Below are 24163 nucleotides of genomic sequence, written 5' to 3' on the forward strand. Positions count from 1 at the left end.
TTGAAACCTGCCTGTATTTCCTGGGGATTAGGCATCAGATGGGCGCCCTCAGAGGAGGTCTCAGGTCCCGGCCTCCCTGGATGGCTGGGAAACTGACCCCCATCTGACTTCCATGGTCTTCCCTGTTCCCTACCAGCATGTAGCCCCAGGACAGGACCAAGGCCTGGGCTCTATCCAATAACCAGCCGGCTCACCTTTTCCTGCATGGTGCACCAAATATAGAATGTTTATTTCATGTTTCTTTTATACCTTCAAAGACTTCAGGTTTAGTGTAACTGTTTTTACAGTTTTTCTTCATCATTTCTATCAGAAGTAACAATATGATTACTGAGAGCTGGGAAAATCACTGAAAAAAGACAGCTTGTTTGATTTTGTTGGAGCAATTTTCTTCAGTAAATAAGACCGACATTAAAATGACTGAAATGATCCAAAAACTATTAAACCTAGCCTGATTTAAATGTAAATAAGAGGGGGGACACAAGTATACAGTTGGTTTGATAAGTCTGATTCACAGATAATATACAGATGAGGTTGAAAAGCGTGACATAAACTTGACACAGAGGACGCTCGCCTTCAGAGTAATGTGTTGACATGTGTTGGCTGAAGCACTGAGGCACAATTTTGACCTTTGTGTCAATTTTGTGTCACTTTTTTTTTCTCTTACAGTTTCTCTGCTCATAGAACCATTGGTAAGTGTTGGTAGACCAGTCTGTGTCTTCCAAAGCAATCACACAGCGGTTTTCGGTACAGAACTGTATGCCTCACATCAGCCAGCTTTACCTTGGGACAGCAACCATTCAATCGGGGAATGCCAATTTTTCCTGTGGTTGCCAGACTTCCACCAACTGGTCTCCAGGCCTATGTCATTGAGGCCTAATGATATAATCATACGAGGGAAGCCAGTGGTTGGACACGCCAGCGCAAACAAATTACTGCAACTGTGAGCAATGTTGCCTATGACAAGGTTGCTTTAGTGACAGGTACCAGGTCTGTAGTCAATCACCATCAGCTGCTGTCTTCAAAGCAACTTGGGCATCAAAACAGAGTTACAATTGCAATAAAACTGAATTTGCAACAGAATGGAGTCAAGTTGGCATTTACATGCAGTCTGTTTGCGATAATACAGCTAAAATCCCAAATCGTTTGCTGTTTAGCATACAAAAATTAACATTAACTATTGACATTCAGACTCCAGCCTGAGGCTCACAGATTTGAAATTCAGAGATTCCTTCACAAATAGTGAAGCAATTACTATAGAAACTATCAATTCAACTTTAAACTCGTAGACAATCTGCAACCTTGCTTTTATACAGGAATATAACCAGAAAACCACCAGTTGTTGAGTCCCGCAAAGAAACACATCACAGACAAGCTGCTCACCCCATACTGACTCAGATTGATTACACTTTTGGCAATCTGTCTGTGTTTATCACGTAGACCCAAATTATTTCCAAACCCTAACCAATCTGTCTGAGAGTGGTTGCAGCCAGTCCCAGTCCGACCACAATTGTTGGGGGTGTTGCACGCTCAAACTCTGGGCAAACAGTTGGTCACTGCAACCACTTGGAGTCACTGTGAAAAACACTCAGTGCAATCACTGAGCAACCACCGATTTTTCCTGGGTGCAAGGAAGTTGTCGTCTTGTTTTTACTATAGTGTGACGGAGACATACCACACATTTTTTACCAGCAATTTTAATGAATTTTATATTGCAAATATATTATTACTACTGTACCGACAACATTTGTAGATCAACAATGGATCACATGGTGGTACAATATCCCAGTTTCCTTATTTTCATCTTTCAGCTAATTTTTGATTTTACCTGCTTTACATGCCCAACACCAAACAAGCTAGAGACAAGATAGCACCTGGTGGCTGAAATCAGTTGAGAACATAACTTCAATTTAATTGAATTTAAGTGAAATTTTATTTATATAGCACCAGATTAAAATAACAGTCATCTCAAGGCGTTTTAATGAATTTGTTATAAAGAGCTTTTAATATAAGAGTGAGAACATCAACTATATGACAGTCCCCTGTGAACAAACTCTCCTCTCTAGTAGGAAGAGATCTTGAGCAGTAGAGTCAGGAGATGAGAAAAACAGATGAGAAAAAGGGGAGTTTAAAAAGTAGAGTGAATATTAAACCTTTTCACCACGTGCCAAGTAACACAACTCTAAATGACTCCAAATGTTTTGTGCTTGTTGAACGAGTCGGCAGAAAACACACACTACTTTAAAAATGATGGTGCATCATTATTATGCATAGAGGCTTTTTGCTCAAAACACCAAATGAGTATTTCAGAGGGCCAGCTCAGGTTGAGCTAAGATGGCTTGGACATGCAGGGCAATGAAGAGCAGGGATAGGGGAAGAAGAAGACTACAGAGAAGGTTCATGGATGTAGTGAAGGAGGACATGGAGAGGGTTAGTGTGATAGAAGGGGATGGTAGGTGTAGGGTGAGATGGAGGTAGATGATCTGAATGTGTGGCACTTGTAGGTCGCTTTGCTTTCACTCTTCTGTCCAGTTCATCCCAAACCAGCTCGATAGGGTTTAAGTCTGGAGACTGTTCTGGCCACTCCATGTTTTCAAGCTTACCATCTTGTTCTTTTTTCCTGAGGTAGTTCTGGCATAGCTTAGACGTATGTTCTGGGTCATTATCCTGCAGTAGGATGAACCCCTGATCAACTAGGTGCATATCAGAGGGAACTGGATGGCGCTGCAGGATGCTGTGGTAGCCCTCTAGTAGTAGTTTGGTTCAGAGTGCCTCTCAGTCTATTCAAGTCACCGACCCTGGATCCATCATACGTCCTCGTCCATGTTTGACGGTGGATGCCACACACTGTGGAGCTATCCTTTCACCTACTCAACAGCGTGCAAAGATCCTGCGTAACGATTTCAAATTTAGATTCCTCAGTCCATAATACCTCTTCCAGTCTTCAGTAGTCCAGTGGCAGTGTTTCATTTGTCTTATTCTGACATCTTAGCAGTGGCTTTCTTGCTGCAACTCGTCCTGTCAAACCTGCAGCTCGAAGTCTTCTCTTCACAGTTGATACTGAGACTTGCTTACCACGAACACTATTAAGCTGTTGTCCTGTGAGTCACCTATCATGCAAGCTGTTAACTCTCAGAAACTTGTCCTCTGATTCAGTTGTGGCTTTGGGCCAGACCTCCTCCTGTGACAGTTTACCCCATTTTCTGAGTGCCTTTTAACGGTGAAGGTAGCTGTACTCACTGACACCTCGACTTTCCTTCAAATTTCTCTGTAGGAAAGATCGACATTTTTAAGTGTTACGATGGTCTGTCTCTCTTCCATTGTTAATTGCCCTTTTCTCACCATTTTTGTAGCAACACACTACTTTCTGCAGTACAATATAGTGCAACTGATGCTCACAGGGGTATGGTACCGCAGTGTTTTCCAACACTGCTTTCATGCAGACAGAGGGGGTTGTAAGTAATCCAGAAAAGTTGGAACACCTGTAAGAATTAGTAGCACCAGCTGTCAAGGCTTAATTAACCTCCAGCTTTAAATTGTGTTCCCTGAAAAAGGCCTTTTTGTATAATTCTGAAATGTACATTATTTTTCAGTTTTGAGTAACCTTACCCTTTTTTTTTAACCTCTGGCCGTTCACCACTAACCTTCGTACCATTTTAAGCTATTGATTGGACTTGAACAACTTGACTTGCAATAAGTAACTGGAAAAGTTTGGGTTTTCTATGATTATTATTTTAACATTTGCCTCCTTATGTTATACTTTACACTGATGAAAATGGGAGATATGCGAGAAGCTCATGTGAAAAATCTGTAGGGAAATAAAAGTTAAGCAACGATGACAAACTCATCCTAACCAAAAACAGTTGCTTTAAGTCTTTTGGATTCATGCACAACTTGAACCAATCTTAAACGTGTGACCCTAAATTAAATTAAAAGAGAAATTAAAACTACTCAGGATTTCTTCCAGTGAAAAACTCGTTTGGTCCTCCTGAACACAGACACGCATATGCTGAATGAGCCGAGGTTCGTGAGGCTTTCGCTGTGGCTCTCAGTCAAATCAAATAAATGTAGCGTGTCATCTTTTTGCCATTTGTTCTGCAACACTTACAATTATGCTCACTTTAATACAGTGGAGAGGGATTTATTATTACATCCAGCACACACACACTCTTTTCCAAAGGGGACAACGAAGGCTTCTATTTCAATTAAACTTCACGCTCACACATGCATTTTTAATCATGAAGCTCACAGTTACTGGCAGCATCCCACAGATCTGCATGAAACACAAAATGATCTCAGAATTTTTGAAGGTATTTTATTACCGGAGTGTGTACAGACCTTTTGCAATCATCAATTGTAGCAATTATTTAGAAAGCACCTTACTTTTTTTTCCCATAAAAAGTTAGACTGTTGAAAAGTCTAAATGCAGCAAAACAGTCCGGTTCCTCATATACGTTCAAATAGTCCCAATTCAAATCCAACCTCAAATCAACCGCTGTCTGTGTGAAGAGGTCTGCTGCTGCACAAGAAAATGGCTGAGATGGAAAGTCCAATTTGTGATTATAGGGCGCCATCTGGTGGTGGCTGAATGGAAAGAACCAAAAACCAAAAGCAACAGCAAGACATCCTCTGAATGAGTACATACTGTATGTTTTATGGCTTAACAAAGACAAACACACTTCTACATTTTTTTTTCCTTCCAAATACCGTGCCACTTAGAATCAGTCAGAAAATTAAAATAGAAAATAAAAATCTATGTTACAGTTCATTATTTTACTATAACATTTCACAAATACTCCATCTATATAAACACTTATAGGAACACACAATATGACCCATTGTTGCTCTGCAAAGACCTCCAATCTCCACTTATTGAATGTAAATGTACATTTTTCCAGGTGCAAGTATAAACTCTTAATAGTAGGGTCAAGACATATCAATAAACTCTTTCCAATTGGGGTTTTTCTTGGAAATTGAAGGCATCTGCAGCACACTGCAAAAGCATCTTTTGCCTGTGGAATCAAAGGCAAAAAAAAAGAGGAATTTGCAACACACAACACAAAAACAAAAACTCAATCCTTTAGTCTTTAACACAGGTCTCGTAAAGACCAAACCAAACGGAACTTTTCTTTACACTTTTCATTACACAGTGCGATACCAACAGAAATTATCCAAAAATGTAGAATTAATACCCCAAAAAAAATACAACACACAATTAAGTGTCCTGTGTTACTAAGCACGAAAGAATGAGGGTAGCTGCTTTTATTGACTGTACTGTGTTTACATGCATTGACCCGTATTTATCGGCCTTTTCTGGAAGCCTTTTGTACTTGAGGTGTAGCAATGTCTCATAGCATCTTTTTAAACTGTATATGTTCTGAAAATTAAATCTTAGAGTGAGTGTTCTCACTTGTTCAATCTGTTTTGTGTGGCACTGTGTGTTAAAAGACCGCAGAATGAACAGTGCACGTCTACATTTAAATGCCAGTGATGACAAGTAAATAGGAAATTAAAAACGATATAGGAATTTTACAAACTTAATGCAAAAACAAGTTCCCAGCCTTAAGAAAATTTTTTCTTTTTCTTCTTCTTCTCTTCAAAATTAACCGATCACTAGTAAACGCCGCCTTCTTTCCTTGCAGGTAAAAACAAGGAGGGGAATATTCCGCAATTTTAGCTTGTCTCCAGCTTCGCCATTTCCTGCACGTATATCCCGATGCTCTCGCTGTCAAACAGCACGAAGTAGACGGTCTTGATGGTGGAAGACATGGTGGCCACAAAATAACTGGAGATGGCCTTGAGGATCAGCTGGGCTGCCGTCTGCTTTGGGAAACCATTCCTGACGGGAGAGTTCGCACACACTTAGTGAAATGTGGTCTCACACGCACACACTGCAGAGATTGTCATTAGTGGTAAGGATACACATGAAAGTAGCTATTTACTAGGCACATATTATAGATTGAATTTGGAACCAAGTTTTCCTGCTTTCAACTCAGGCACTAATTTTAAGCTGTAAAAGGGTGAATGGCGAGCTAAAGTTTTTCCTATAGCTGTTCAAACCTCATGAACCTGAACTTTGGCTGCTCCCTGTTATTCGCTGGTTTCCAACCAGTGGCTTCACAAAGGTTGGGAAGATCAAATCTGAGCTGCTGATTATCAAGATAGGAAATGAGAAAAAAAAGGTTTCAAGCTAAATGCTAATGAGAACAAAAGTAAAAGTGCTAAAAAGTTTAGCAGGCTAATTACACATCGTTAGCTAAAAAAGTCAGACGTAGCCAGTATAACATCATCCACTGGTCTTGAAATTGTCGTCTTGTCGGCATTTTGGTCTTTAGATACTGAATGCAGCCACATTTGGATGAGTGGGTGGTGTGGGTTAACTAAAGCTTATGCTAACTATCTTGTTTAGACCTCAGTAACACAGGCCTAAACTGTGCGACCGTCCGACAAGGTTAAAATAAGCGTTGACTAGTTTGGAGTACATGCTGAAGGTTTCAGCATGAAGCAGAGTTAAATCTGTTGCAAAGAAGGTGCAGCACCAAAAAAACCTCCATGTGATTGCTTTAGCAGATTGCTGCAGTTGTCTGTAGTTTGCATAGCATTTGTTGCTTTATTGCTTAATTTTGATGCTACAACATGCAGAGTTACCTTTTCAATCAAACCTTTGTTTGAACCATTGTCAAATATTCAGTAAAGTAATTCTGAGTAATTAATATCAAGTATGTAAATCTAAAATGAAGATTTCTGGCACTACAAGCGGGTTTGATTTCAGCTTTATAGGGGAAAAAAAACGCTTAAAATGCAACATTACGTACAGTCAGGATGTCATGTTGGTCATCTCCATCTTTTATATACAGTCTATGACCTCATTGTGCTGCTCTCAGTGTTTTCTGTGGGATCAAGCTGGATGTGTTCACCTCTGTTGCCAAAGAATTCGTCTCAATCCCCATTTTAAGTTACAAAATAAAAGAAGGAAAACTGTATGGGTACGCACATAAACATGAGCATGAACAATATTTTCTATAGCCGAAGATCCAAGAATGCTACTCAAAGATGTTATAAGGAGATCTGAGACGTTTCTCCCAGCTGGAATGTTATTTCAGGAGAACTCAGTGCAGTTTTTTGGGTTTCCAAAGTGTTCGTATTATCCCCCTTTTTTAAAAAAACACTTTTAGCTTTAGACCAAAAAAAAAGTAAAAAAGTAAAAATGTCCTTAAGTGGATAATCATACTGCATACTGGTGATATACAGGATGTGGACCAGATAACATTACATTTTCTAAGAGTGTCTTGTTTTTACAGGCGTCTTTCATCTGCGTGTTTTCTTACCTTCCACTCCCGATGGAGGGAAAGGCCACAGACTTCAGTTTCTTATCATCTGCCAGAGCGAGGCAGTTCTTCACCGTCTTGTCCAGCATCTCCTCGCACTTGTCGGAGCCCCAGCCTGGACTGTTACAGTGGATAACGTACTTAGCAGGCAGGCCAAAGCCAGCGGTCAACACGGCTGAGAGAAGGGGGGAGGAAAGAATGGTTAATCACTATGAAGGAAAGAGGAGAGGAAATAGAGACACCAGGCAGAGAAGAACTGGGAAACAAGTAAGGATAAATACTATGCTTAGACAACATGCCAACATTTTTAGTCTTGTTGCAATGATGAGACTTTTTTTTTTTTTTTTTTAACACAGCCCGAGATTCATTTAGTCAGAACAGTCAAATGTCAAAGCTTCTTTCACTCCGTTTTGTCAGAAATCAAAACCTACAAGTTGTTTGGAGGCCAAAGGTGCTAAAAGATCACTGCTTAGTGAAAAATCTCAAAAATCTCCAAGATATTTCAGTGAGGTGGGCTGTTCCTCCAGACAGCAGGGAAGAAGGGGGAAAAAAAGAAAAGTAGAACAGCAAAGACGGGGAAGAAAAAGGAATGAAGTGAAAGTAAGAGAAAGAAAAATGAGAGAAGCCTGTACTCTGTTGTTTAACATTTAGCGTAGTCTCCCCTCAAACCCAGCAGCTGTAAAAAGTGTAACTCAGCCAAAGCCTCTGATTCTGTGAAGTGCAAAAGCCTCCAGTCAGAGTTTATTAGCCCACAGCGAATGTGTGACTGGACCGAAGTCAAAGCTGAGGACGAGTTCATTTCCAGATGGCTCAGAGGACGGAGAGACTTCACACAGCTAAGCGAGAGCCAGTCACGCCGCATGTGTGATCTGGTTGTGAGGTAAAGTCGAAGGACGATGATGATTATGGTTTTCATGACTGCCTGCCGAGTCCAATTTGTTTTATGGTTTGGGTGGGAGGAAGTGTGTGTGGTGGTGTTTGTGCACTGCGCACAACCTGCCGATCAAACGATGATGAAATCCAACCCTGCAACATTTATGTGCATTTTCTGCATCTAGGTGCAAGGAACTTATCTGGTTACGCCAATGATCGCTGTCTTTTAATCAATCTGCCACTGAAATATGAACACCATCACATTGCTGCAAGAGACGAGAACCTTCAGGAACCCAGCATGTATCTGTGGGTCTTATACTGCCATTTACAGGCTAATAAAAAAAACAAAAAACACAGGTCTGTCAGTCTTAATTTCTCCTAGAGACCAAATTCAGATGTTTCGGAGAGAAGAACATGCTTTTACCACGTGCACTCGCACATTAGCTTACCCCTCAACCATTTTGTGCTAGAGAGAAAATTCAAATGGTTTCTGAAAAGAGGAAACTAAATTTTTGTTCAATTTTACAGACGAAATTCATCCATCAGTTCTGTATGAAACTGTTGATTATTATATGCATCCACTGGAAACATATGACTGGCATTATGTGCTGTTATCTGACATATATTACAAAAAACAAAACAAAACAAAAAAAAACACTAAATATTTTTATTACATAAACACCTTACATTTTTTATTTACCCTCAGACCTTATTTGTTTCATCTCTGCTGGACTAGGATGACCCATCAAGCTGCCTTAGGGTTGCATGGGGCCATCTAGAGCAGCAGGATGGTGTTTGTGGGACTAATTGTGAATCAAGTGCAGTGGCAAGTTCCTTCATTAGTCACGCAGGAACATGTGCAAGAGTGTGGCTAATTACTGCGCTGTGCTGGACAACAATGGAGCTTTATGGCACTGATGATTAAGCCATATCGAGTTTTGGCTACTTGTTAATAGATAAACCCACTGCTGCTTTTCGTGCAGAGTGTATTACAAATTAATCGATTTATCCTCTAAGAACAGTAAATAGTAAAGATTTAATGAGCCAACTGTTAATCAGTAAAATTATCAGTTTTGCTGTTTACTCAAGCCAAAATTCAGAATCTTGGCTGCTCATTTATAAAATCCTCTATAATCAGCAGAGCAAGTCAGGCTTCGCAGAAACCTAATGAAGAGAAATTTCATGCACTCTGAGCTTTGCTGTATAAATAAAACAATTAGCTTTTACTTACTCAGCTAACGTTTTATTTTATGTTATTATGCAGGCAGCAGCAGTAATTCTAGAAATTACCACCTAAAAATCCCTCGTAATTTCAGAATATTAAACTAAATGAATTACCTTGGGTTTGAATAATACACTTTAGTACCTGCCTGGACTTAAAATGTGAAACTTTGCTTGCAGAGAGACAAAAATGTTGGTAAAAGACATCACTGAGAACTTTTTGGACAGCTGTCCTGAGGCAGGTGTGATCAGCGTGACCACAGGGCCGATCCAGGAATCCCCGTCAGGCTCTGCTGGCTTGGTGTTCAGTCACCTGGTTATCTATTTACGAGCTCCGCACAGAAAGCAGGATTAGGATACTGAGCGAACTTGGCTGAAGGTGGGCAGCATTTGAAAAAGTGAGTGTGAGTGACGAATAATGAGAGAGATAAAGCGAAAGAACCAGAGACAGATGGAGAAAGAATAAGAGAGGCACTAAGAGGGAACAGACTGAAAGATAAAATAATCTTTAAGGACTAAAATAATATTGCTCTCTGAAGGCCAATCCCTGTAGCTGCAGACTAAAGTCGCCAAGAACAGATGTGATGTGCCAGTGCTAAATGTCTTTGATCACAGTCATGACCAAAAGGAAAAAAAAGGTTCCTGGATTCACGGTTTCAAGTTCAACACTGAGCTTTTAAGTAAAGAATGAATTAGTCCAAGTGTGTAAAATCTAGGCTTCCATGTCCAAAGAGCTAATCCTGGCTGCGGTGTCATTTTCTTAAGCTGGAAGGCCAAAAAGACCCTGCCCTGCTCTGCATGGTGTGCGAGATGAGAGATTTATGAGACACGCTGACATCACTGTCATACGAGCTGGGTGGTGCTCGAGTGGATCAATATGCACTTTTCCAACCCCTTTCAATCATGTAATCAGATCAAAGTGTGGAAAAATCGGATGCACAGTGTGTGAATGTTAAAGCAATTTTTAAAAAGAGGCAGTTGCAGCGCATCTTGGTGTTACGCTCATACTTCCTTTCCAGCAAACCAAATGTTTCATTAAAAAGATAAAAAAAAAAATTTTAAAAAAAAATCTAGAAACAACACTGATCAAGAATATTTCTGGATACCAAATTACAATAAACTTGTTAACATCGTTAAAAAGACCCACGAACAGTTACAATACACTTCGAAAAGAAGTGAGAACGAAAAGGTGGCGAAAAAAGTTGTTATTGAGCACTTAAAATGTTGAGCTAATCCTGTGAGGTGACAAAAGTTTTGTTTTGTTTTTTCAGAGTGTGTGTGAAAGCGAGAGATTGTTTATTTGCTTATTCCTAAATAAAAGGAAGACTTTGAAAACACACAAGACCGTCAGGGTAAAGAAAATAACTGAATAATCATGCTGGATTTCTCAACTGACATCATGAACTGGGTGTGTTCAGTGAATCAGTGGATGCCACTTTGATTGATGGAAATCAAAATTGTCAACCTACAGGGGCCCGAGTTCAAAGACACACCAAAAATATTTTGGCAGGTTAGTCAATTTTGCTGTATGGATGGACCAATCACTGACTTCTACAGACATGGAGATGGACCCACGTGTTTATTTGCATGTTTGACAACATCAGGGCGTGCTTCTAACGAGACAATGTCATGGATACAGTCCTGGGGGGGATCTGGAGGTGCAATCTGACAGCATCGGATCGGTCCAAGGATGTCATTCTGATCCCTAACAACAGTCAGGGTGCCGTCGCCTAGCCCGTAGAAGCCTGTGCGTCCCTCGACTATCATTGACCCATCAGCAAACCAGTCATGCTGAATGTTACAGGCAGCACAGCGTTCTCTGTTGCTTCTGTGTGCTGGGAGGTGCAGCAAACCTTCTGGAAAAGGCACCCTTTGATGTATCAGGAGTTGGACTACCTGTGCCACCTCTGTAGGGTCCAGGTATCACCTCATGATATCAGTAGTGACACTAACACTAGTGGCAGCACCTATGGTATGAATTTAAAATTCTTACATTGCTTTGTTCTCAAGTTATTGCATTCACAAATTTGGGTGTCCATGTCCTCGCCTGCCCAGAGGTGGTGCACCTGTAGTTCATTTCTTGTTAACACCAAAGCAGCAACAAACCGCTCTGCCCTTTATCTGACCAGATCAATATCCCAGATTTTTAAATGACTTGATGCCACAGCCTTATTAAAAAGTGTTCCTCTAATTTTTAATCGAGTAGTTTAAACGTTTCAAGTTGTTACTGTACAAGCCAGTAACAAGAAGACAGTGAGAGGAGCACTCTGATGTGATTGGAGGGTAAGGTTAGTGTAGGCAGGTTAAAGCAGTAGACCTCATCCAATCAGCAACTTTTTCAGACTCCAAAGAAAACTAAACTCTGAACCTGCTGGCTCATCACATGGTCTCATAATCATTACCAGAAATTATAGGAGTTCTTGTCACTCTTTCAGGCTTGATAAATTATAATTTATTAAAAAAAACAACAACAACTCAGTAGGATTATCTGGATATTCCATCATTGAGCAGGCATTTAGTTTTAAATTTCTGGATTTGGATCTTGTATTTATTTCTAAGTAAAATATAACATTTCCCCTTGTTCAGCTGATACTCCTCTTACTCAGTGACGATGATGTTTCAGTTCACCGGTGTTGCCAGCCTAGCATCGTGTAGCAGGTTTTTATACCCCTGTGTTTATGGCGATTTATCTTCTTATATCATTAAAATACACCGGCGTTTATTTGAAAAAACATATTCTGCCAAATTTTTATCATTTCCACATGTTTATCTGTATGTGGTGTTAAAATAATGGTGATAGAATGATTTAATGTCTTATTTACAGTACCACAGCAAAGTCCGAGCCAGATCTTTCAGGCCTCTACTTTCTGTGTCCAAAATACAAATAAAAACAATCCTCTGTGCACTTACCACCAGCCACCTCCAGAGGGCCGTTTTTCTTCTTCAGCTCTTGCACTGCATCGGTGAACTCTTTACCCCCCTTTTTCTCCAGAGCAGAGCCTGCGAGGGGAGAGAAGACTGAGGTGAATGCATCCTCACATACTGCAGAGAGAAAAACAGCAGGCAAGAAGAGAGCTGACTGGTGATCATGCAGACAGACAGACAGGCAGGCAGGCAGACACACAACAGACAATGATGCTGTCAATCATTTCCCCCGGCCTCTCTCTGAATCTCTGCACTCACATTTATAATCAAACATACATGTTCCTGTTACTTTCATTTTAAGAGTCTGGGAAAGTCTCATAAATGAAGTGTACGGATTCAAAGCTGCCATTTTCAGAATGACTCATTCTGAGAGTTAAACTAATGTATTAAAGGTTCCGTCTGTAATTACTTCCCTCTGTCCTTCCATAGTGGCTTATATGCAGTGAGGAGAGTATTTTCTTTCACTCTCAAAATAGCAACAAAAAAAGTGGGTGAGGGAATATTATAGTTAACAATGTAAAAGCTTTGCAGCACTGATGAATGGACTTACAGGAAAATAGTCCTAGCAATTTAAGTTTAACTAGGATACTTGATTTCATGTGTATTCATGTCTCACTGACGACATTTATACCACTCTAAAATGCACTCAGAGCTAAAGAGAGAAGAGGGGAGGCAATTTAACGTCACCAGAAGCAGACACATGAATGCTCTGGCTGCAACAATATTAAAAACAGGCAGGGGGGGGGTAAAAAAAAAAAAGATCTGGAAGTAAGAGTAAAAGTCAGCATTTTAAAGAAAAGCCCCTCAAATCATTTAACAGTCATTACAAGAAAAGCAGACAAAGGTTGATGGTCCTCGTAGGTAAAGAGCTAGTTAATATTTGTTCAGTCATCAATCCAAATTGCCACAAATCAACCCTCACGGGTTTTAATATGAAGCTTCGGGAAACAGCGTCTTAGACATTTTCTCTCTTTCTAACCGTCTGAACTGACAGCGCAGTCAGAGAGGTTAAATGTCACAGGAAATGAAGCGAGTCCCAGACTGTCTGCGTTTCAGTCGAGTGGAACAAAGCAACAACAAGCAGCAGCACTGTTTTAGGATCACACCGAGAAAGTGTGTGTATGCATTACTTGATGCACTCAACTGCTCCGTGTGCGTCGCATTTCTGTTCTTCTATAGGACTAAGAGAATCACTAGGAGTAGCATAAACATTGTGCACATTGTCTTTGGTGGGAATAACTATGAAAGGTTGTTGGAGAGAGCGCAACACAAAAATATGCGCTACCCAGGTTAATTGTTACACATTCTGCAGGCCAGCTGGAAATAATACCTGGATGATGTGATAATAAACTGGCAAAGATTTGAAAGTTAGCCGAGACCATGAACGTTTACTGCAGTCCGATTTAAGATTTTGTGGCAAGGAGCCAGACTCAAAGCAGGAGGAATAATTTAGGGAGAAGATATGATATGACTCTGAAAGCTTGTTGAACACGCTTACAAAAAGCTTATAACACACTACGCTCCAGATACATCTCTGAAAAGCTGTCACAGAAGTATGTGGCGGTCCAGCTTTTCATCCACATATAAACCTCACACAGTGTCAGCGCTTCGACCCCTGGTGCTGACGTGGGACTTCGAGGTCACCCAGCTAACTACAGTTACACTGCTTCGCGAATGAGAACGAGCGGGAACCAGTTTCGAAACATTCTGAATCGAGATGAAAACCAAAATTTACATGAAGCAATTGAGTTGAGTGTCCACATTTTGTTTGCCTACTGGCTTCGGTTTATGGAAAACATCGCGTGTGAATGCAGAACATTTTTTTGGCAGCCAACTTTCAGATCTTGGCAGTTACCCACAAGTACCTCATTGCACTAATCTTACAGCCTTTACTTGCACTTTTCAAGCCTCTGCAAGTTAATTTTTCACTGATAATGAAGGATGGTTTTTCCTCCCTTTTTAATTTTTAACCATTGAGCAATTCTGATCATATATTCTGTGGTTATGCTTTAAGAACAGCAGGGAGCTTGGTCGTGGTCTAAAAAGCGCTTCATTAAAGAATAAAAACTGTGCTGCTGCTGTGATGTTTGCCCACAGACTGCAGCGCTGACCATCTGGATATGCAGAGGGAGAGCAGACAGGCAGTCGTGGTGTCTGCAGTGTCAGTGGTTCCTTTACCTACTTCACCACCTGTATAGAGGGAGGAGTTGGTCGGGTGAACGACAGCGTCGCTCTCCACGATGGAAATGTCGGCTTGGACAACTTGCAACTACAGACAACAACAACAGGCAAACAAACATGGTGGTAAAAAACACAGTGAGTGACCAGGAGCAATAAGATGGCAAAAAGAAAAGAAATAAATGAATGAAAGAGAAGAAGAAAAGAGAAAGTGAGCACGCTCCTTATTGGCTGAGGACATCACAGGGAACAAGGAGGCAACTGAGGAAATGGTAGGTCATGTTACAGTATGTAATTAGGAAGCAGGACTGCACAGTTGGCTAGATTTGCTTAAAATAAAACAAGAATAGAGTAAATAATCCAAAAGCGTGTAATCGTCAGGGCGTATAACCACACCCCAAAGTGTTTTTATTCCTACAGTTTTCCAGCAGCAGAATTTAATCCGTCCAACTGTGTCATCCCGAGTCCTGAATGTTATGATCGCACTCCAGGTGAACAACCTCACAGTCAGGCTGAAGTGAGCGCCTAAAAGAGGCTCGTGTCGGGTTTTCTCTCGCTCTACTTCAGTGCACTACCGTGATCTTCAAGCATTACAAAAGGTCCTGCAGCCCTTTGAAAGGAGGACAACCTGGAATGAACCGCAACACATTTACACAACAGGAGGAGCAAGCAGGATCGCTGCTCTGAGGAGCTTTGAGAAAATCCTTGAAAGTCTCCACAGAAATCGCTTTCTTCTCCTAGAAGCGGCATTTTATCCATGCTTTTCTGTTGATCTGAAGGGAAATTTCCACCTTTCTGCTCTTATATTCACAAGTCAAAGAGCAGGAACGGCTACTTTAAGAATCAAAGCATCTCATTGTTTATTCACACTGTGAGCAGTTCTGTTGCTTCCAAGGAGGTGACCATCCAGCAAGCATCGAATAAGTCTACTAAGCAACATTTACAGGAGCATTAACCAAGTAAATTATAAGCATAAATAAAAAAGACGCAGTTATTTAAACCCACACCCAAAAAAAGATCTAATCTAACATTTGGCGTTTACTAAGCTTTAATATAACTGATCTTCTATTTCTATTAAATAGAACATTATACAATTATAATGTTATATTTCATTTACATATAATTTAGAAAATTTCATTACTTCAGTGTTTTCAGACTGCTGCCACAAACGCTGTGTCTCCCCATGAAACCAATAAACAAAATTAGATTATTGATTTTATTTAATTTCCCTAATTTGTGTGCACTAGTTTCATTTCAGTGCATTGTGAGTGTATCTACTTTTAAATGCTAGTTTATCCCACAGTTCTCTTTAGTGCATGTATGAAGGAGGCACAGGAGAAGCCATTTGCTCCATGTAGCAGAAAAGAGGCAGTGTTACTTAAGTTTCTCTGAAACTGTTGACCTAATGTCAGCAGAAAAAAAACTATTAAAGTATTAATTTGCCCCAAACCAAAGACGAACAGCTGATGTCATACAAATCTTATGGCAGGGAAGTTTTAGCTACAGCACTAAACGTCTCGATGCATTCTCAATCATCCAGGGAAGTAAATCTCCAAAAAGTTGATTCTATTCATCTGGACGTAGCGTTTTGTGGGAGAAACGTTTCGTCACTCATCCTAAATTCACTTGGATGAGTGACGAAACGTTTCTCCCACGAAACGCTACGTCCAGATGAACAGAATCAACTTTTTGGAGAGCTACAGCACTAAAGAACCTCTGCCTTTGAATGACAGCTGAACAGTGTAACCGCTGCAGAGGACCACCTGCCACATCAAAGCAATCAACCCAGAGGAAACAATGATAAAAATCTTTTCTGATTTTCCCCCAGTGGCCATGGGTGAACATCACTAAAGCCTTTTTGCAGCAGCGTCAGCATAGAAATGTCTTAATGAACAGAAAATGTAGATAAAAATGCATCTCAAATACCTGCTGATTAGAAATCACAGTTTAATACAATTTATGTCGAAACCACAGACTGGTTGTGCTTCAAATTGCATTTTAAAAACCTGATTTTCACCTTCTGTTAAACCGAAACCTAAAATATCCACTGTCCACCATCTGAACCGAGCTGCTCACAGTGTGAAAGAATGGAACGGGTGGAAAAAGGCCCTCTAAGAAGCTTGAAACTTTGATATTTTTAACCCAGTAAGGATTTAAGTTAGAAGAAGCTGTACTGTTGAACCTTCAATGATTTTGAATATCTAAGCCCACGCGGACGAGAGGGGGTGAAGGAAGGAGGCAGGGAGTTGAGGAGCTCACCTAGATCATCTTTAAGTTCAAGTTCAGCATTGGTGGGGTTGATGACCCCCTCCACGTCAAAGCCAGCCAAGTTACTGACCTCGCTGTGGATGAGGTTGAGCTGCGAGGCGGAGAGCAAGGGGGAGGGAGCAGGCATGCCAAGGAGGAGGTGGACAAGAAGGAAGAGGTCAGGAAGCAAAGCCATTAAAACCAGAGTAACACTGCAGCTCAGCAGGGATACCTTGACTTTCTGGTGAATGGACACAGTGCACTTTGTTTCCTAAATTTAGATTCAAAGCCAATTTTGCACAGGGCATGCAAGAAAACACCTGAAAACTCCCTGAAAAAGATTTAGTTTGCAAACCTTATATGCATTTATTAAACACTACTTTAAAGCTGAATGTTACAGTATCTAGTTGAAAGCCAACTATAAGCACACTGGTCCCTTAAATGACATGATAAAGTGCTTTCATTTGCAACTGTATATTGTCCAGAGGGGATGCAGCCTATGGTAATCTAAATGCAATGACTTCTTTTTATTGAACGCATATAAACAAGCTTATATTAGTAGGATGTCCCGTGGTGTCCCACAAGGTTTCCAACTCCTACATGTCTTGCAATAATCTGTGTAGAGTACAAAGGAGAATCCCGCTGCATTAACTGGAAAAGATAAATTTGCTTCTTTGTTGACTTGATTTTAAAGTTTTATTTCATGGTAGCAGGACCAACAGTTTCAAGAAAATGAATCAAAAATGTCAAGGTATTCCTCTGAATGTTTATCATTTCAAACAGAGTATCATCCAGTAAAAGCACCTCTCAACTTAAGATTCAATAGTCATCTGCTATTCCCCAGACACTATATTTCAGCAACAAGCATTTGAAAGTCAGAGTTGATGATAAACGCCCAGATTGTCCCAAAGAAAAACAGAAGCCAAGAAGATCAGAAAGAACGATAGCAGTTACAACAATTGAATCTTAAAAACACACACAGAATAAAAGACTAGATTTTCTATTAATGACTTCATTATCACAGTCAGTGGGAGGTTTATTGCATTCATCTGATTAATTATCATCCACTGATGATAACTGCCGCTGTAATCTTTGGTCAGCTACACAATCAAGCACTAATACTCTGCTGCTGCCGAGTATAATATTTCCAATCTGCAAATGAAAAGCTGAAAGCTTTTAATATTTTCAGCATCTAATCATTTTTTTTAGTCCTTCACTAAAACACTACAGTACACTACATGCATCATCAAGGAATGCAAGCACTTCATTGTTCTTTGTTCATTGTTACAGCTCATAAAAGATTCACAAGCACGGTGCCAAGAGTCATTATGCTTTTAAAGTACCAGCGGTAGCAGAAGACGGCAGCTAAATCAGGGCAGAATCAATTCTAATTCACTAGCAAGAAAATGTCAAGTTAATTAGTATGAAATGACATATTAGCATCAACATACGCAGGGCAGAACAAAGCATGCAGAGCTGCCAACTGCCAGGTGAAAGCTAAACCCTCGGTCACACCGGGACAGAGAAGCAACTCTCTGGCGCATTTTTCCTTCGCAACCGGTCGTTGCCAGATTGTTGCTGACTGGTTTCCAAGTCTGTGTGACTGAGGCCTGAGGTGAAACCTTAAAGTAAATTACTTCTCCCAATGAGGTTGTTTTTTTTTTGCATTAAAACAGTGTAAGAACGTATTTTATGATTCAAGAATTTGCAAAATAAAAACGAGTTCTACACTTAGTGGACACTTTGTTGGGTAAACCTGTTCTGCGCATGTAGATATGGTCAAAATGACCTGCCGACATTCAAACTGAGCATCAGAATGGTTGAAAGAAAGGTGATTTAAAAGGGGTACTGAATATGGCGTGGCTGACTTCCAGGTCTACCAGGATTTTCCTGCACAAGGATTTACAGAGAATAGCCAAAAAAGAAGAAATATCAAGTGAGCCAGGTCAGAGAAGACTGCGTTAAGCTGATACAAAGGCAACAGTAACTCAGATACACCCTTTTGTTACAACTTAGGGTATGCAGAAGAGCATCTCTGAATGCACAATACATCAAACCTTGAAGTAGATGGGCTACAGCAGCAGAAGACCACACCAGGTGCCCCTCCTGTCAGCTACAAACAGGAAACTGAAGCTTGAGTTTGAACTGGCTCACCAAAACGGGACAACGTGAATCTAGAAAAGCGTCGCCTGGTCTCATAAGTCCTGATTTCTGCTGTGACATTAGGCCTAAAAACAAAAGCATGGATCCACCCTGCCTCATATCGGCGGTTCTGCGTGGTGGTGGTCTAACTGCTACTACTGTCTAATATAAGTAAAGTGTCCAGATGTTGTTATGTCATTACTAATGTATGTTTAATTTGTGATAAAGTACCAAAAAATTTAGTGAAAGGTGAAAAAGGTCAGACTGGTGTTGTTCATTCAAATATTTGTCTACACATTAAAGAAAAAAAAGTTAGCACAAAGGGTAAGAAGAAGGGTCAGATTCATATTAAATCAGCAGTTATCTTCAATCCCCAATGTGTGAAATTAATAAAAAGGGAACCGGTGGCACTTCTTGCATCATTCTTGAGTCATTCATTCTCTAATACACAGTGTCACTTCAGTGCCTTTTATGTTGTGTTTTTTTTGTTTTTTTTAACCTCCAGTGATTTTCATGAGCATCTGATCTGATGACAGTCTTATGCTCTTGAAGTATATTCTGAAAAAAAAAAATCTTTTGAAGGGATTCTGATTATGACTTGTTGCAAACTTACTTTCAGGTTTCAGCTCAGCCAAAGGGTTAAAAAGCAGTTTTTAATGCTAAGCAGGACCAAAGCAATGGGAGCTAATGGATCACAAAATATGTAGACACAAAATATCTCTCTCTGTCATTCATATCTCTATCTCTATCTATCTATACTCCAATTTAAGCCTATTAGACCTTCACGTGAGTTACAGCAAAACTATCACAATGTTCAGTGTGAGGAAACTTATATTAAACAGAATAGCAGAAGCTTCCTTTTAAGAGACCAACTGAATGGCTTAGATGTTATCAAATCATCTTTGACGGATTTCCCGTGTTAGATCTAGTTCAGTCATGAGGGAGCAGCACAGATAAAAGGCTGAATAAAAACAGTCGGATGTAATATGGAGGCAACAGTTTGTAGTCTATTGAGTCTACCAAGAGCCTGAGAGACCCTGTGGCAGCGCATGAACGATTCTTTTCTGCTTCTTATCTGATTTGAGTTATACACACAGAGCATTTGGTTGCTAAAGAACAACAGGTCACAATGAAAACAGAAGAAAACTCACAACTGAAATAAGAAAAACATTATCTCAAGCTGTCCATCCTTTAAATGAAAAGTTATTAAACGCTGACCTCGGCATTGCTTTTTAGCACAATAGAGTCCCCTTAAAACCCTCACCGGCCTTTAACATCCAACATATGGCTCCACGTATGTTTTACTGCATCTATAAAAGATTTGTGTAGACTTTCTTCGTAAGCCTCATGAATCACCATCTAAAACTTGAACTCGACTCTGTCAATTCAGACATGCACTAACCTCAACACGGGTCACCGCTAATTATACAGAGGACTGACCTTTTGACCCAGGAAGAGGCTCTTGGTGGAGAGCACGGTGAAGCTGTCAGATGGCGATCCCTCTGTAGTGCTGTCTGCTGACGCCGCCTTGCTCACCTCACCCTGCTTCTGTTGAGGACACAGAATACATGTTGACATGTGACACTTCACTTCTAACTGCAGCAATAATGCCCCCACCATGTCAGAGGTCAGCTACTGCCTCTGTGTTAAAGCTGCAGATTTTAATAATATCTTGCCTCAGTTTTGTGCCTTCAGTTGCATTTATTTCTGAAAGTTAAAACAGTAAATCCTGCAGCGCCATTAGTTCCCGTTTTATTTTCCTACAATGTGGAAAAGGATGAAATCTCAATTTTTAATAATAATTTCCTGATGTTACCTGAATGCAAATTATTTTGTTCCAAACTTAAGCTCTAGAAGTGTTAAATCCACTCCAGACATAACTGGGGCACAAAGGTTTGCTTAAACATTGTGTATGTTTTGTTGAAGGTTGGGGGTTTTCTGCTCCTACTTGTCTTTCCAAATTTGATTAGTTTCAATCTGCTTGGTTTCTGCTGTCTGCGTGAAATGTAATTTTGTGTAAAGAGGGTGTATTTCCTCTCTTACAGCCACAATGGGTCAAATGTGTGTTTGTGAAGTGGTGCAGCTCCACAGCTATCAGCAGGAGAGCTGCAAGCACTGTGGACAGGAATAGCTTCCCTGCAATCAGCAGTGGAGTGTCTAGCATCTGCCGCTATGGTCAGTATGGATGCTTTTAAAAAATAAATAAAATAAACCCAATAGTTTGGACTGATTTTGAGACGTGCCCGACAATTAAGCGCAGTAACGACCAATGATACACATCAAACAGTTAAAATCAGCTACAGTCGCTCTTAACCTCCTAGGACCTGGCGTCCATATATACACACATATGTGGACATCACATTTTGGGTTGTCTAGATCAAAATACTACATTTTGCTCTACAAGGGCCTGCTATCTATTTAGGAGGACATTATACTGCCACTGTTCTATTTAAATTTTAAATAAATATCATCATATGTGGATCTCATTTTTCTCAGAAACAAAAATTAGGTAAAAAAATAAAATAAAAATAAAAATCTGGCAATTCTTTGTTTTTACATTCATTAGGTCCCAATCAGCCCTAAGAGAAATTAAAAATGCATGGCATGGAAGAGTTCGAGTCTTAGGAGGTTAAAGGCATCAGTCTTGTTCACATTAAGGCATACCTTAGCCTTGCCTCCTGCCTTTTTCCCACTCAGTTTCTTAGCTGTTGTTTTCTTGACCGACTTGGGTTTCTTCTCGGGGGCAGGTGAGACGGGCGTCTCCAGTTTCCCCTTGGCGCCTCTCTTCTTGGCCAGCAGCTCTGGATGGATGTTGGGCAGGACTCCACCTGCTGCAATGGTCACGCCTTTTAGCAACTGAAACAGTTGCAAATGTGAAATTAGACAAACCAAGACAATGTCCATGATGCCCTGCACCACCTGGAAGTTAGGATCATTATTTATAGAGCAGCTCACCTGGTTCAGCTCCTCATCGTTGGCGATGGCCAGCAGGATGTGTCGTGGTGTCACACGGCCTTTTTTATTGTCTCTGGCCGCGTTACCTGCCAACTCCAGAATCTCAGCTACATGGATTTTTTTTTTAAAAGAAGAAGAAAAAGAAATAATCAAGGGTGCTTTAAAAAAAACAGCTTTGTGTCCTGAATGCTGAATGTATGAGTGAACCTGATTAACTTTCATGAGGTCTTCAAAGAGTAAATGTGCCTCCGAATGTGATTTGAAGCAAACATCGGGACAAACATGGGTGATCTCTGAACTGTGAAATCCCTCAATAAACAGATTTCCAGTGCTTCCTCATCAGTATCCTCTAGCAGCACCATCTCTAATAGCAGCTAATCTGCAGCACTTTGCATTCTATTGGATATCCATCTATTGCTATCCAATAGATTTACAAATATGTAAATAACAAAGCATGCATTTGTCACAGGGGTTTTTTTTCTAAAAGTGCCCTTACATACCCCTAAAATGATTTTAAAGTAGTCATTTGGTAGTTCTATTGTCTTGATTCTGGAGTCAGTCCTTGTGTTGCTGTCTGTTAATATTTAACCACTCTCTTCCATTGCAAAATAAATCTCACCAGTAAGATACTCGAGGACAGCAGCCAGGTAGACAGGAGCTCCCACCCCGATGCGGTATTTAGGCAATCCCCTCTTGATGTAGCGCAGCATACGCCCCACGGGGAAGATGACCCCGGCCTTGGTGGACCGCGAGGTCTTGGTCGACTTCTTCTTTCCTCCTCGGCTGGACATGATGCTGTGACTGCTACCAGCGTCAGGCTCTGCACGGGCACATCAGCCACGATCCATTGACAAATCTGAACAACACTGATCTCCTTTATTACAAACTATTAATTTGTGCATGACAAAAAGACCAATACCCATTAGCCAAATAGCAAAAAGATTTATCTTTACGAGCTTCTTAAATTGCTGCAAACATTGCGGACCAGACCCAGTACTCTATTAGGCAATCTGCAAATAAACAGAGTAATCCTTTGATAGGAAAACATACCACTGCTTTAACTTTCTGTGATTGGAGCTCCTTTCTTGGATTTACATAGTAAAAATTATAAATAAATACACAGATAACAAGGACTGGGTGGAACAGCCATTAAATTCCAGACATAAATGAGTTTGATGTCATGGGGGCTTCATAAAGAGGGGAGGGGGGGGTGTTTTTTAGTACACACAGTATGCCGCTTTCCCTCGGGACTCTTACTCTTTTGACCATTTGATGGGAAACTGCAGAGGACCCAAATAAGCCTTTCATTTTATGTCACCATGGGGAAATTGCGCAACCCAAATGTGACATTTTACGGTCTTGACATCTCGAGAGAGGTCGCTCATCAAACGTAAACGCGACACGCACGCGGTAAGGCAATAAAAACTTCCCAAGTCACCCCGCCGCTTTACGAAACGTAAAGATTTACTGCGAGCGAAATCAATGCTGCTGCACCAGATGCAGACACCAATTAGCTGTGTGGTAATCAAGTAGCCCACAGCACAGGCCACGCCACCCCTCCCCAAAAAAAACCCTTCTCCCAACGCAAACACTCCGCGCGCGATACAGTGTCCAAGCCCCCGTTTCCCGCGGCTCTTCAGCTTTTTTTTCCCCACCAACAAACAGCAAGCACGTTTTATTTCTCCCGCAACATCTGCGGCATTTCTCCACTCTGACCAGGTGTAAGGTGGGCTGAACCTCCACTGACAGCTATTTCCGCGTGTCAACAGCCCGCCGGATGTCTTGCGCGCGTGCGTTTAATTCCCCCACAGTCCGTGCGCGTGACTAACGCCAAATACCGAGCTGTCAGACGACCGGAGGACGATTTTAATGCTCGGGTCAGCGGGCTCTACCGGGGTTATTTCCACCCGAGAGTGGCGGCAGCTGCCCGCTCCTCCTTCCCTCCCCTTCCTGCCCGTCAGCCCCAGCAACACGGTCTCCCTGTCGGCCTCCATGCCAGGGAAAGAAAAAAAAAAACACGAAATGGCAACGTTAACGTCTCAGCCGGGGTAACGGAGACCGGCTCGATCGACACGAAACGCCAACACCAGAGCTAACACGGCCGTGCGCGAAGCTGGCGGATTACTTACAAATGCGAGAGAGGAGCGGAAAAATTTTCCTCTCGGTCTCCGGTAACAAGCCTGGGCAGTGTCCCCGTCTCCCACAATCCACAGCGAGTTGAAATATCGGAGCGAGCCAGCGCTGCTCGCAGAGCGCGACTGCTGAGAGCAGAGAGCAAAGCTGCTGAATCTGAATCT

General features: G+C 41.1%; 1 protein-coding gene across 4 annotated transcripts; it reads right to left on the reverse strand.

Annotated features, from left to right (window-relative positions):
* Window positions 1–4298: 4298 nt before the first annotated feature.
* On the reverse strand, window positions 4299–24163 carry macroh2a1 (macroH2A.1 histone). 4 transcript variants are annotated; one of them, XM_085174947.1, is made up of 9 exons: window positions 23996–24163; window positions 22486–22686; window positions 21867–21973; window positions 21576–21767; window positions 20352–20456; window positions 16782–16881; window positions 12330–12419; window positions 7326–7500; window positions 4299–5836 (listed from the first exon to the last, which is right to left on the reverse strand). In XM_085174947.1, exons 2-9 carry the CDS (start codon window positions 22655–22657, stop codon window positions 5671–5673), a joined length of 1107 nt encoding a protein of 368 aa, XP_085031073.1. In that variant the 5' UTR covers window positions 22658–22686; window positions 23996–24163; the 3' UTR covers window positions 4299–5670. The 4 variants fall into 4 exon arrangements, with proteins under 4 accessions (XP_085031073.1, XP_085031075.1, XP_085031074.1 ...); XM_085174949.1 differs by lacking the exon at window positions 16782–16881 and adding an exon at window positions 14523–14613 and having other exon boundaries at window positions 23996–24162; XM_085174948.1 differs by lacking the exon at window positions 16782–16881 and adding an exon at window positions 14523–14613 and having other exon boundaries at window positions 20352–20459; window positions 23996–24160.

This window comes from Neolamprologus multifasciatus, chromosome 10 (genome assembly GCF_963576455.1).
Source record: "Neolamprologus multifasciatus chromosome 10, fNeoMul1.2, whole genome shotgun sequence".
Lineage (NCBI taxonomy): Eukaryota > Metazoa > Chordata > Actinopteri > Cichliformes > Cichlidae > Neolamprologus > Neolamprologus multifasciatus.

What these genes read in the sequence shown, in the direction of transcription:
- macroh2a1 (XM_085174946.1), bottom strand. Translation starts at nt 22,657, where the DNA reads ATGTCCAGCCGAGGAGGAAAGAAGAAGTCGACCAAGACCTCGCGGTCC. An exon ending in GCCTCTTCCTGGGTCAAAAG is followed by an intron (nt 16,882 to 20,351) that starts GTCAGTCCTCTG and finishes TCCGCCTCGCAG; the next exon opens with CTCAACCTCATCCACAGCGA. An exon ending in CCCTCTGGAGGTGGCTGGTG is followed by an intron (nt 7,501 to 12,329) that starts GTAAGTGCACAG and finishes CCCTTCTCTCAG; the next exon opens with CCGTGTTGACCGCTGGCTTT.